The 15,095-nt window shown below is 38.8% G+C and overlaps 1 protein-coding gene across 1 annotated transcript in view; it reads left to right on the forward strand.

The window, feature by feature from the left end:
* The window catches only part of FAM83B (family with sequence similarity 83 member B), a 92,129-nt gene extending 78,963 nt beyond the window's left edge, over positions 1 to 13,166 (forward strand). Inside the window, exons 3-5 of the mRNA XM_029058536.2 lie at positions 3 to 167; positions 5,286 to 5,410; positions 9,267 to 13,166. Of these exons, the coding sequence (XP_028914369.1) occupies positions 3 to 167; positions 5,286 to 5,410; positions 9,267 to 11,568 (2,592 nt within the window). The 3' untranslated portion in view covers positions 11,569 to 13,166. The remainder of the gene's footprint in view (positions 1 to 2; positions 168 to 5,285; positions 5,411 to 9,266) is intronic.
* The last annotated feature ends 1,929 nt before the right edge of the window (positions 13,167 to 15,095 follow it).

Raw genomic sequence — 15,095 nt, forward strand, 5'->3', positions numbered from 1 at the left:
AGGTCATTGCAATCGTAATGGATATATTTACTGACGTGGACATCTTCAAAGAGATCATTGAGGCCTCAACTAGAGGGATTTCAGTCTATCTTCTGCTTGATGATTCCAACTTCAGTCACTTTCTAGGCATGGCTGAAAAACAGGGATGTCAAATTCAGAGACTCAGGGTAAGGTCATCTGTTCTTTAAATTCAGTATGCTATTGTCTTATTCATCAAAATTGCAGAGAACGTTTCCACCAACTCTGTTGCATTGTATGCTCTTAACTCCTTAGTACTGTGCTATACACACAGTATGTGCTCAATAAACACTGATGATGATGACAGTGATGGCAGCCATGTTTGGTTGGACCCATTGCTCACATGCCCATTTACTTTTAAAAAGTTAAATTAAGACAAATGAACGCCAAGGAGATTTGTATCTCCAAAGTTTGAAGGTTGGATATACCAAAATATGAGGGAATGATTGTCAAAGAATAGGTAGTCTGGCTGGAATTTTGAGATGGAGCAGCCAGAGCTCATTTGTCCAACTGTAATTTGCAATCTGTAGTGGGATGCTGCAGATTTAGTGGGATGCTGCAGATTCTTTAACTTCGTTTGCGGCTCACAGTAAGAAAAATAATTGTCTCAAGGGGAAAACGTATGGTTCTGCTTTAGAAAACGAGTATAAGTAGCATTTTAATATTCCGGACTTTCTTTCATGATGGATATTTTGTAAGGAAATTTCACATTTTGAGCAACAATTACAGTTTCCAAATGTTTTGGGGGATTTCTTATGGCTCTATCTCCATAATGCAAATTTATGAAATGCTTTCCTAATGTCACCTCTAAGATTATATATATTTTTTTGAAGACCTGATCTGTGAATAGACTGCTCCAATGAATGAAACAGTGTGTCTTGTTAAAGATACATATGTTTGCAATTAAATTTGCATGAACTAGTTGGGAAAACAGTAGCACAAAGCTGTACTTTTATAAAAGGGGTAAATAAATTCCATTTTGTTTTATTTTGGCTAAAAGAGGCTGATTTTTTAATTCATATTGATATGAGTTAGAAATCTGCAGGGTCCTCTTTCAAAGTTGGGAACAACCAGTATCTTAATACTGACTATAAAAGTGTTTGATTCAGATTCAGAGATATCATTATATCCATCAATGAATAAGTATCTCAAAATGCAATGATTAAAATATTCCAGTGTATGAGTGTAATTTTTGTTCTGTGGAATTAAAATCCATTCTACTTAGTTCATTCTGTCTTATTTGTTAGTCCTAACCAACTCATTTTGGAAAAAACAAAGGAAAATACAGTATTGGTCCAGAACACCTTGCTAATATCCTTTACGGAATTGCTACAGGGTTTGGATACTCATAGGTAGATGGGTATATTCCAGATTCATACTCAATAATAATAATAATGTTGGTATTTGTTAAGCGCTTACTGTGTGCAGAGCACTGTTCTAAGCACTGGACTAGATACAGGGTAATCAGGTTGTCCCTCATGAGGCTCACAGTTAATCTCCCCATTTTATAGATGAGGGAACTGAGGCACAGAGAAGTTAAGTGACTTGCCCACAGTCACACAGCTGGCAAATGGCAGAGGCGGCATTTGAACCCATGACCTCTGACTCCCAAACCCAGGCTCTTTCCACCGAGCCACGCTGCTTCCCCAAACACTTGTGCATGAGTATTCTTTTACGCATGATTGTAAATTTAGTGGCGGTTAAAAAACTGGTTAGAAATTTGAGTTCTAATGTCTTGATTTGGACTTTAATTGAAAGAGCAGATGTGTCACACTCTTCATATCTCATGGTATCCTTCTGACTTTTTAAGGGCACAATATAACAGACTCCTACACAGCTTGTTTAGGGGCATCAATGTCAAACCCAGGTGATCTTCTGTGTTAGGTTACCTCTTCTCATTCTGTATTGGCACAGCTATGTAGAGAATGGAATGGGTGAGTTTGTGTCTGATAGGAGACTTGAAAGTTGGTGTAATGTTTAAGCTAGTTTTTTTAAATTAGATTGATGCCCTGACATGTATTACTTCTTTTTTTTTGTATTTTTCCCTCCTCAAAGGCATATCTTTCATAGGAAACTTTTGGCTATACCAGAGTAAAATATGTGTAAATACAGTTTTTCTACAACCACAATTTATTTGGGGAGATGTATAGTCTAATCCTTCCTGAGGGCTAAATTATACCTTGCAAGTATTTCAACACTTAGTAAAGTTAGGGATCCTTTCTACCAACTGTATTATATTGTTCTCTCAAACATTTAGTACAGTGCTCTGCACACCATAAGCACTCAATACCATTGGCATCCAATAGGATCTGGTGAGTAAATTCTGCTCCCAATCAAATCAGTGCTTACTGAACACTAACTGTGTATAAAGCACTGTACTAAGCACTAGGAAAACAATACAACAGAGTTGGTAGATGTGATCCTGGGCCACAAGGAGCTTACAGTCTACTCCCTTAAGAAGAAATGTGACAGTGGATAAAAGAATTATTAATAATAATAACAATAATGATGGTATTTGTTAGGCACTTACTATGTGCCAGCACTGACACATATGCCCTTTGGATAGTGCCTATTTTATGCAAAGGAATAATGTATGCCTGGGAAAACTCCTTTTAGCATTTGTTTATTTGCTAGAATGCTCACTAGAATTCCAAATAAATACAATATGAATATGTGTTGATCTCTGAAGATGAAGTGGATTTTTTTCCTAGCTCCTTTTCAGGGTTTAACCAACCCCCCATGGTAAGCTTAATCAGGAATGCGAAGATGATTTCAGGTAGTACTATATAGAGTCTCATAGAAGGAAAACAAACTCAAATTGCAACATAACTGGATTAACAGTCATTGGGAAACCTTTGCATCATGTTGTGATTTTTTTGATATTTGTCCTGTAAATGAAACAGGTTTGCTAAGATTTTTCAAGACACAAGGCATTTCTACTTAAATAGAAGGCTGCAGGGAAAGAATGAAAAATAAAATAAATTATTTTTCATGGTGATGACTCACCATGGATTAGGGTGTGTGATGAGAGATGTGGGTCTGGAACATGTTTTTTCATGAAAGGCAATGACAAGACTGATGCTTGTTTGTGCTGTGAAAAGCCTTCAAGCATTAGCCAGCCATACAAGACCACACCTTAGGGTGTTGCCATGCAAGATGGAATTATTTTAACTGGCTGGGTCACTTTTGTTTGAAATTGTTAATTTGTTTTATTTTATGGGCCAGAATGAAGTTTGTAAACCATAAGAAATAGAAGTCAAGGATCTACAACCAAATGATACTAAGACTCCTGTGTTTATGGGTCTAGTGTCACTATTATTGTCATTCATTACATTTGTTGAGAACCTTCTTTGTGCTTATGCTATACACTATAATGGAACAATAAAGAAAAAAAAAACTTGTTTAGAGACATTTTTGAGATTTCTTTAGGTAAAGACTTATCCTCCCAAACCAGCTATTCAAATTTTTCATAAGTGCAAATCTTTCATAATTTTGGAATTATGATTTGGGGATATATTGCACACATTTATAACTCCTAGTAGAAATGGTAAATTATTGGTATTTTTTTGAGTGCTTACTGTGTGCAGAGCACTGTACTGAGCACTGGGAAATGCAAAACAATGGAGTTGGTAAATGGGATCTTTGCCCATATGGAGTTTACAGTCTTCAGATAGAAACCAACAAGAAAAAAAAATTACTTACAGATAGGGGAAATAGTAGAGTATAAAATTATTTATCTAAGTGGTATGGGGCTGGGCTATCAAAGTGCCTAAGGGGTACAAACTGGATTTTCTGGGGGATTCCTATCTAGCTATGCTTTCTTGTGCTTTTTTATTATTATTATCATTATTTAATATTATGTATCTATTTTATATTTATCATATAATTATCATTAATAATGATAGCAGTGATAATAATAATAACTGTGGTCTTTGTTTTTCTTGATGGTATTTGTTAAGCACTTACTATACATGAGGCACTGTACTAAGAACTGGCATAAATACAAGTTTAACAAGTTGGACACAGTTCATGTTCCACTGGAAACTCACAGTCTTAATCCCCACTTTCCAGATGAGCTAACTGAGACACAGAGATGTTCAGTGACTTTCTCAAGGTCACACAGCAAACAATTTGTGGAGCCAAGATTAGAACCAAGGTTCTTCTCACTCCCAGGCTCCTGCTATATCTATTGGGACACATTGCTTCTTAAATAGTGTTAAGCACTTACTATATGCCAAGCACTGTACTAAGCATTGGAGTATATATAAGATAATCTGGTCAGTCACAGTCCCTATCCTACACAGGACTCATAGTCTAAGCAGGAGGGAGAACAGGTACAGGTATTAGTTCCCCTTTTTACAGCTGAGGAAACTGACGCACAGAGAAGTTAAGTGACCTGCCCAAGGTCACATAGAAAGCAAATGGTAGAACCAAGAGAGAAGAAGGAAAAGGAAGAAAGAAGCAGAATGGAAATGATCAAGTGGAGCAAAAGAATGAACTGGTGACAAAGAAAGAGGGAGCATTGAGGAAGTAGAGAAGAAGGGGCAGGTGCAAAAGCACAGGCTGAGAGGAGATGTAATTGAAATTTACAAATGAATGAAGGGTGTGGATGGGGTAAATGCAAAATTGCTGTTCAGCTAGTACCACAGCATCCTGGTGAGTTAGAACTGATTAAAAGCAATGGGTTGAAAATAAATAAAAAGGAAACAGCTTATCACAGCAGATGCAAAACATACAGCTATCCTTTCGATGAGAACCCGGGGGAGCCATACAAATCAGTAGGTTTGAGAGAAATTTGGAAAAATTCAGGGATGAGAGGATTTTAATGGTCTATTAGAGGGTAAGTGAGTGAGGTAGAGGGTAAGGTTAGGAAAGTAGGATGGCACATCCTTAAATATGAGGTTGGATGTTCAAGAAGGCAACCATCATATGGCTCTTCCAAGTATGCTGTTGTTATCTTTAGAAACAACATCTTTTTGTTGGTGAACCATTTGTCTGACCATGAAATGGCCATTCTTGCATTCATAGGTTCTTAAGGAAGGGAGAAGGGACAGAGGATAACAATAGTTGGAAAAGAGAAATAGGCAAATAGGCAAAATGTTAGAGCAGGCAGTTCCAGTAGCAGACCAAGGTGGTGGAACCATAAGCCAATAAACCATTTTTAAAATAAAAATTCCACTGACACCCATTTTACAGTTCAAAATGTATTTCTGTAGTGACGGCCAAATATGCCTTTGCATCATCTTTTTTTTTTTTAATTTTTCCAGAACATCAGAGTACGGACAGTGAAAGGCCAAGATTACCTTTCTAAAACAGGAGCAAAGTTTTATGGGAAAATGCAGCAGAAGTTTCTTCTAGTTGATTGTCAGAAAGTCATGTATGGCTCCTACAGGTAAATTCAGCACTGTTTCAATTTCTTTTAAAAAAGTCTTTATTTCGATTCCACTTTTTCTCTGTTTCCCAAGGGGAATATTTTGATTTTCATAAAGGATATCCCAATGGTATTATTTACTCTTAAAGAAAACATAGTATAAGTATTTTGTGGGCAATTAACATGTCATAATATTTGTATTATTAACCCCAATTTTTACAGTGGGAAAAATCCCCAAACCACTGAACTCATTCATTCAGTGGTATAGGAGTGCTTACTATATGTAGAGCACTTTACTAAGCACTTGAGAGAGTACAGTGCACCCATTGAAGACTGTCCTTAGAGGATCCCCACTCTTAATCATTCGTTCATTCATATTTTCTGAGCATCTTCATTGTAGAGAGCACAGTACAAAGAACTTGAAAGAGTGTAATAAAAGTAAAATCACTTTCATTTATCAAGTACCTACTGCAAGCAAACCACTATACTAAGTACTTCAGCCTATCGTATTTATTGAGCACTTACTGTGTGCAGAGCACTGTACTAAGCACTTTTATACCTGAGATTACACAGTAAAAATATGTTAGGTCCTGCTGGAAGCCAGAGGAAGCATAATTGTAGTTATGTGATGGCTGATGCCTTTGACCCAATCTGTGTACTTCCTCATCTTGAAATTCACAAATTTGCCATACCTAGTAGTTTTAGTAAAATCTTAGCATTATGTGATTAGATTGTGAGCTCTAGCACTCATTTATATATCCTCCTTAGCACTTATGTATATATGGAAGCAGCTTGGCTCAGTGGAAAGACCCTGGGCTTTGGAGTCAGAGGTCATGGGTTCGACTCCCTGCTCTGTCACTTGTCAGCTGTGTGACTGTGGGCAAGTCACTTCACTTCTCTGTGCCTCAGTTACCTCATCTGTAAAATGGGGATTAACTGTGACCCTCATGTGGAACAACCTGATTACCCTGATTCTACCCCAGCGCTTAGAACAGTGCTCTGCACATAGTAAGCGCTTAACAAATACCAACAAATACCAACATTATATGTGTGATCACTGTATTTTGTCCATTCTAGTTGCAAATATATCACTGGGGTCAGGGAATTTGCCAATTCTTTATTCTATAGTTCCTAAGCATCTGAAGTGTAGCACATCAAGTGGGTGCTCAATAAATGCTACTACTATTAGGGCTACTCAAAGACAGAGACCTTGTATTTTACTTCGACTTTCCTCTTCCGAATCCTTAGTATAGGATTTTACATACAGTAGGTTTTAAACAAATGCCTAATTGATTTAATACTTGGAACCTATTCCTAAAGTTTGCAGGTTTACAAAACTCAAGAGTTTAATGGTTTGTTGGTCATAGTAATAAATTGAAGTTTGAAATGTGTTAGATAATTCATTCACTGCTATTTTGCTTTACCTACATTTACTGTCAAATTTTAGTTTTTATGGGTAAAAACTAAGAGAACAATGTGGTGCCCATAAAGTGAGAGTCTTGTGGCATTGCTCAGGAAAATGTAATTTGTCAAAGGAACACAAAGCACATATTTTGGGATTGCCTGGTTTGCATAAAGAGGATGTTAAAAATGAACACTGACAGCTTAAAACAGACACTAAAGACAACCATACAATGTTCCTCTCTTTATCCATCACTATACTTGCTTTTCAGAATGTAATTGGAAAGGTGAGTGTTTAAGTGTGCCTGTGAAATCTAGAGTCTGAGTGGAAGTGCTTAATTTAATCTTGAGAAACATTTAATATAGTTCTGATATAAGATAGTGCTGAATAATAGGCAGTATCTGAACATGTCAATCATTTCCCCAAACTTAGTAGAGCTATTAAAGTTAATTTGAACATCCATTGTTAAATCTGCCCAATTTCCCATTATGTATATATTCTCCAAGGATAAAATTCCCTCTTCCTTCAGTAGGAGCTCTGTGCACAGAGATAGATGGGAAAAGCCAAATTGTATTTTGGAGAAGCCTATATCATTACCCTTCCTATTAAAAGATGTAGATAGCATTACTGCCTATAAATTTGATTGTACCTGAAATGATAAATATGTGACCACTTCGACTTGCTCATGTACACAGTATTTTGCCAACTATAGGGATGATAGTCCCTGACCTTGAGAAAGGTTTCTATTTTGTCAGGCTCTGAGTCTTACAGAGCCAGCAAGATAATTTTGCACAAACTGATATACTTCATCTCTGACTGCTGAACAAAATCTGGCACTTTTTCTGAAGCTAGCTCTAGTATGTGGAGAGGCAAGATGCCATGTAAGCCATCCCGTTGAGATTACCATATGGAGTGCTGTTCTGATGTCTTTAGTTTTCTTTGACACCATCCAAAATAATTTCAGGGGTCCTTGAACCCAGAACATTATTTTATATTCAAAGCATGAATATTGAACTAAGAGCTGCTAAACTGTATTTTGCTAGAATGCATGACATCTGCCACATCAATAACCACAAGGGCATATTTGCTATACTAATTACTGTAGTGAAAAATAAAAAAAGAGTGCCTTTTTTACTCAAGAAACTAAACCAAATGAATTTTTTTTGTATATTTTGATTTTTTAAAAAATTTTATAACATGATATTTGTTAAGTGCTTACTTTGTGCATAGTACTGTAACCAGTGTTGAGGAACTTGACTGAGGCATAATGCCTGGCATGGAGGGCTCAAATCTAAGAGGGGAAAAGTAGGACACACTAGAAAGGGCCTGGGAAAATTCCATAAAAAAACAGCACTTGGGTAACATCTATAAACTCTCTGAAGTCAGAAATCATCTCTACTAATTCTTTTGTACTCCCCCAAGCACTTGGCAAATGCTCTGAACAGAGTAAATGTTTAGTAAATACTACTGATTGGTCAACTTATTGATTTATCAACCACAGAGCCTAGTAGAATGAATGTGGGGCTGTGGGTCAGAAGCCCAGTTCTATTCCTGACAGCCCCTGGCCCAGCTGTGTCACCTTAATTGAGACTGCTAGCCTTGAGTGGGGTCTGAGATGGGTCCAATATGCCTATCCTGAATCAACAACACTCCAGAGCTTAGTATTCATTCATTCATTCATTCATTCATTCATTCATTCATTCAATAGTATTTATTGAACGCTTACTATGTGCAGAGCACTGTACTGCTTGGAATGTACAACTCGGCAACAGATAGAGATAATCCCTGCCCAATGATGGGCTTACAGTCTAATTGGGGGAGACAGACAGACAAAAACAAGACAACATAATCACGAAAAATAGAATCAAGGGGATGTACACATCATTAACAAAATAAATAGGGTAATAAAAATATATACAAATGAGCACAGTGCTGAGGGGAGGGGAAGGGAAAGGGGGAGGAGCAGAGGGAAAGGGGGCTTAGGTGAGGGGAGGAGAAGGGGAGAAGGGGAAGGGGAAGGGAGCAGAGGTCGGAGGGTGAGCAGAGAGGGAGCAGAGGGAACAGAAGGAAAAGGGGAAGCTCAGTCTGGGAAGGCTTCTTGGAGGAGGTGAGCTCTCAGTAGGGTTTTGAAGAGAAGAAGAGAGTTAGTTTGGCAGAGGTGAGGAGGGAAGGCATTCCAGGACAGCAGTAGGACATGGGCCAGAGGTCATACAGTGCCCAGTACTTAGTACAGTGTCTCCAGCGCTTAGTACAGTGCCTGGCACATAGTAAGTATGCCATAATAATAATAATAATTATTAAATGCTTGTCCATCATAAGTAATGCTCTGCATACAGTAAAGCACTTAGTAAATACGATTGACTGACTGACTGATATCCTATGTCGAAACTATCACTTATTCTTTGCAAATAAGCCTTTATTTTGAGTTGTGCTTTAGATGACAACTAATTGTGATTTTTCTCCCCATATTTTCAGCTACATGTGGTCATTTGAAAAAGCCCATCTCAGCATGGTTCAGATAATCACTGGACAGTTGGTTGAATCCTTCGATGAAGAGTTCCGAACCCTCTATGCCAGATCCTGTGTTCCTACTCCCTTTGCTCAAGAAGAATCTGTGAGAGTAAAAAATGGAAAGAGGCTCTGGGAGAATGGCAGCTACCAGCGTTCAGTGTCTTCCTTGGCCTCCATTTCCAGCCAGAGAAACCTTTTCAGCCGGCAAGACAACTTTCATAAGCTCGACTCCAGTTACTTAAAAAGTCGAGGCTTCTATGGAGTAAATGAATATGATAAATTTCACATGAGAGGTCACGGCTACAAGCCCCATTTTGTTCCAAACTTTAATGGGCCACAAAAAATCCGCCAGTATCAGCCCAGTGGAAAAAATGAAAATTGGAAAAGACACAGCTATGCTGGAGAACAGCCTGAAACAACTCCATATCTGCTTCTCAACAGGGCCCTCAATCGTGCCAATAATCCATCAAACCACTGGAAAATGCCCTCTGATAGCCTAAGTGTTGCCTCATCAACCCGAGGAGGTTACGTGAACCACCGCCGTGATCCTGTGCAGAGTTTCGCTGATCGGCTCGCCCAAAGAAGGACAACCAACCTTGTAGAAAGAAATTCCAACGTAAGAAGGTCTTTTAATGGCACAGATAACCACATCCGCTACTTGCAGCAGAGGATGCCAACTCTGGAGCACACGACAAAATCCTTTCTACGCAACTGGCGAATTGAGTCCTACTTAAATGACCATTCAGAAACACCCCCTGACTCAAATGGGTCGGCTCTAGGCGACAGGTTTGAAGGCTATGATGGATCAGAGAGCATCAAGGCCAGCGCCCTTTACTCCCATTCTCGACTTCGTTCATCTATTGTGTTCAAACCAACCTTACCAGAGCAGCAGGAAGTTAACAGCTGTACAACAGGCTCTTCAAATTCAACCATAATTGGCTCTCAGGGAAGTGAGACACCCAAAGAGACATCAGGTAATCAGGAAAGCATCAACCACACCACAGACCCATCTGCGTCAGATCTGGACACACAAGTAGAGCCTCAGCCAGATGTCCTCACAAGAAATAACCTTCAAGTTCCAAAGGACCACAGTGTTTCAAATCATTACACCAATGGCAATATGGACTCTGAGAAGCATGTGCACCCAAGCTCGGGTGGAAACCAACAGACAGAAAATCTGAATCTCCCTCAAAATGAGACTACCTTAAAACGGCGAAGTTTCCCAATGTTTGACAACTCAGTGACCAATCTAGATAATGAAGGTAGCAAGCACTATGTATACAGTACCTTGACCAGGAATAGGGTTAGACAACCAGAAAGCCTGCAGGCCAAGGAGGATTTCCTGAAAGGCTCTAAAAGTATGCACAATGTTGCCAACAACTTAGAAGATGAAGATAAAACTAATAAAGAAGACTCTCAAAATGGACCAACCACCAAGTCAATTTCTATTGCGGCTCTCCTTGATGTCAACAAAGAGGAACCCCACAAAGAGCTGTGTTTAAAGAAAGAAAATAAAGGCTCCCCGAATTTTTTGAAAAAGGGTTCCCAAAAACTGAGGTCCCTGCTCAGTCTTACTCCCGAAAAGAAAGAAAATTTAGCAAAAAACAAAGCTCCTGCTTTCTATAGACTATGTAGTAGTTCCGACACTTTAGTTTCTGAAGGTGAGGAGAATCAAAAGCCCAAAAAATCCGAGCCCAAGATAGATTCACCAAGACGGAAGCGGTCATCCTCATCTAATTCTCAAGGGAGCATCCACAAGAGTAAAGAGGACATAACCATCAGCTCACCTCCGATGCCCCCATCTGATGACATCACTCAGGTAGGAGCTCCTGTGTGTCCTGTCGAAGACAAGTTCCTGGAAAGTGCCGGAGATGCTTCTGCTCCAAGATTCAATACGGAGCAGATTCAGTACCAAGATGCGAAAGAAATGAAGACAGCTGTGCCTCCTGAAAGAAGGCCACCTGCTCCATCGCCTTCCAGGCCAAAACCCAGTGAGCTAATCCGTTCTCGCTCCACTGACAGAAGGGTTTACAGCCGCTTTGAACCCTTCTGTAAGATAGAAAGCGCAATTCATCCAACTAACAACGTGCCAAATGCCAGTATACATCTCACCGAAATGAAAAGCACAAATTTGGTTAATAATTATGGCCGGTCTAGTACAATGCTTAATTACAATTCTCCTGTATACCGCTCTTTTCAACCAAATGAAAACAAATTCCGTGGCTTCATGCAAAAATTTGGAAACTTTATACATAAAAACAAATGAGAAAGTATATCATTCCAGATTCATCAAGAAAATTCTAAAATCATCGTAGCTGTAAATACTTAACTGGAGAAGACTTTGGATGGTTCTTGTAAATTGTTATTGGGTTTCTTTTAGGTGACAATATTTTGGAGTTAATGTATATATTACCAATGCATTTTGCCCCCTGTTCGTAAAGGGTTCACTTTTATGGAATAAAGTTAGCGTTGTATTTAGTCACTGCAGATACAATTTGTCTAGAAAATGTTTTTAAATCAATGTTAATGTTGGTAATAGTAATGAAACAAAATACATTTTTCTCTAGTAAGAGAAAGTTTCTAGTAAGATGTATAACCTAAAGGGGGTAAATATGTTTTAGCCACAAACTAATGTTGTTTAATATTTTTTTGGAAAGTGGCCCTTTCAATCTATGCAATTTTCTGGCATTTATGTATCCCCAAAAAGAAAATAGCAAAAAAAAAGTCAGAACTTATTAAGTTTCCTTAATTAGTTTTGAAAATATCTGCTAGAGGGTGGGTTGTTACATTTTATTTGCATGTTTTTCGTTCTCCTGCAAAGCATATCTAACTGGTTTGGCAGCAAAAAGACAATCTAAGTTCTATACCTCACTGCATATTTCATTTTGCCAGAGGTATTTTAAAAATATCAGTTTCCTGGAGGAGGATTTCATTTCAGTGTCTGAAATGAAAATGATAAGAATTTAACTCTTTTTACCTCTGGTCAATAGCGAAACTTCACTAATTCACACTGTGGCTCATCGGGCTTTCCTCAGGCCTAACAGCTAATGAAGTCAATAGGCATTTAGAAATGTTTTACAAACTTTACTTTGGTTTTTTTTTCTGAATGTAAATTTTCAGGATTTTGGAAAAAAAAATGACCACGTGGGTTTCCATTTCATACAAATATCATGATGGTACTACATTCTTTACTTTTGATGGCCTTGCTCTTCTTTGAGCACAAATATACACAATTTAGTAATGGAGTCTGGTAGAACGAGCAGGCTGATGTTCCCATCTCAGCCCTATACTATGTGTATGACTTTGGGCAGGTCTCTAACCCCTTTGGCCCTCAGTTTCCCAGACTGTAAATTGGGGGATAATAGTGCTCATCCCATCCTATTTCACAGGGATGTTGTGAGAATTACATGAGATAACAGATGTGAGGGGTTTGGAACCTAAACAAAATTTACAAATACAGTACTCATCTTGGTGTTTCTCAGTTCATTGATTTGCAAGGCAACAACACAACATTAAGGAGAAAACTCCTAAAACCCATTCCTTATATTTTCTCAATCAGCTTAGGAATCACAGCAATGGAAAGAAAAATCCCTGTTTAGTAAAGTAACTTATGTAACCAGGCTTTTCTCTAAACACGGAATTAAACTGAATAGGGCAAGACTGATTAACAGCTTGCCTACATTAGCATATTTGAGGAATTAAAAATTAGCTATCTCTTTTTAGCAAATAAGGAAAAAAGCCTTCCCCTTGTTAGCACATAAGTAGAATTTTGTAAGTACAGACATGAAATCCAGACAACCAGAAATGAATGTTGCATCATTCATAAAACAATGTTTTAAACCCTTGCTATTAAAGTCTTCATCATGACATTATCTTCTTATTTTATTTTTGGAGAGTTATCCTAGGACATATGCTCAATTCTCTGGGAAAACAATGTTTCATGGCTTAGATATTTGACTTGGTGCAATATAACAAAACAATTTCTAAGAAAAATTAGAGTTTTCAGAAATACACTAGTTATTCACTCAGGGAACATATTGAAACTGGTGTGCACCAAGGATAATTTTTTTGAAAACCACCCATGGGACTGTGCTGCAGAAAGCTAAGCATCCCTTTTTCCTGCACAGAATTCAAGTCAGTCAAACAAGATCCATTTCCACATTTTTAGAGTTATTGAAGAGATTGGACTCACTGCCAATATGGACAGATTCATCATTTTAATAGTGAAAAGAACCAAGGTATCCCAAAAGTTACCAAAGTTGTCGCCTTACCAAAGTTACCTCCATGATAAAATATTCCCCACTTTGGTAAAATATTCCCCATTTTATTTTCCATGATTCACATTTTATCCTTCTCAGGTGTTACTTATGGTCATTGAATTAGACTGTATTAGGCCCCCAATTAGACTGTAAAGCCTGACAAAGGGCAGGAACTGTCTCTATATGTTACTGATTTGCACATTCCAAGCGCTTACTACAGTGCTCTGCACATAGTAAGCGCTCAATAAATACTATTGAATGAATGAATGAATGAATTCTAGGCAACATTGATTGGATGAAATGAGTTCTTCACAAGTTGGAAAAAGATAAAGACTAAGGCCTATCAAGCTTGCCAAGTACAATGAAACATTGAAGATACAATGTCTTAATTATTCCTTCCTAACATCATTAAAAACAACAGTAGTAGCTTCAGATCACATATTTGGGGAGACATACAAAAATAGCATGAGATGTGAAACTCTACTTTCAAGAGAAGCAGCATGACTTAGTGGATAGAGACTAGGCCTGGGAGTCAGAATTTGAGCTCCCTAAAATCACTCTTGTCCCTCCTCATTCCCTCCCCCTTCTGGTCTCCTTTTCAACTCTCTCATCCTTCCCAGCACTATCTCTAGAGGTGATTTCCTGCCTCCTCTCAAAATCCACCCCCTCCACCGGCACATCTGCCTCCCTTTGCACCTTAACAAAACTTTTGCCCCCTCTCTGTTTCCCTCCCTAACAGCCATCTTCAACTGTTTGCTCTCCAGTGGTTTCTTCCCTACTGCTTTCAAACATGTTCATGTCTTTCCTATCCTAAAAAAGCCCTCCCTTGACCCCACAGCGCCCTCCAGTTATTGCCCCATCTCCCTTGTACCATTCCTCTCTGAACTCCTTGAGCTAGTTGTCTATATCTGTTGTCTCAAATTCCTCTCCCCAATTCTCTGCTGACCCGCTCCAGTCTGGCTTCCGACCCCTTCACTCCACAGAAACCACCCTCTCGAAGGTCACCAATGATCTCCTTGCCAAATCCAATGGCCTCTACTCCATCCTAATCCTCCTCAATCTCTCAGCTTCCTTCGACACTGTGGACCACCCCCTTCTCCTGGAAACATTATCCAACCTAGGCTTTACTAACTCTGTCCTTTCCTGGTTCTCTTATCTCTCTGGCCATTCATTCTCATTCTCCTTCACTGACCCTTCCACTCTTCATACTCCCTAACTGTGGGTATCCCTCAGGGTTCATTTCTGTAAGCCCGTCAATGGGCAGGGATTGTCTCTACCTGTTGCCGAATTGTACATTCCAAGCACTTAGTACAGTCCTCTGCACATAGTAAGCACTCAATAAATACTATTGAAGGAATTTCTGGGTTCCCTTCTATTTCCATCTACCGCCCCTCCCTTGGAGAACTCATTTGCCCCCATAGCTTCAACTACCACTTCTATGCGGATGATACCCAAATCTACATTTCCAGCCTTGATCTCTCTCCCTCTCTGTCTTCTCATATTTCCACTTGCCTTCCAGACATCTCTTCCTGGA

This window comes from Ornithorhynchus anatinus, chromosome 1, assembly GCF_004115215.2.
Source record: "Ornithorhynchus anatinus isolate Pmale09 chromosome 1, mOrnAna1.pri.v4, whole genome shotgun sequence".
Lineage (NCBI taxonomy): Eukaryota > Metazoa > Chordata > Mammalia > Monotremata > Ornithorhynchidae > Ornithorhynchus > Ornithorhynchus anatinus.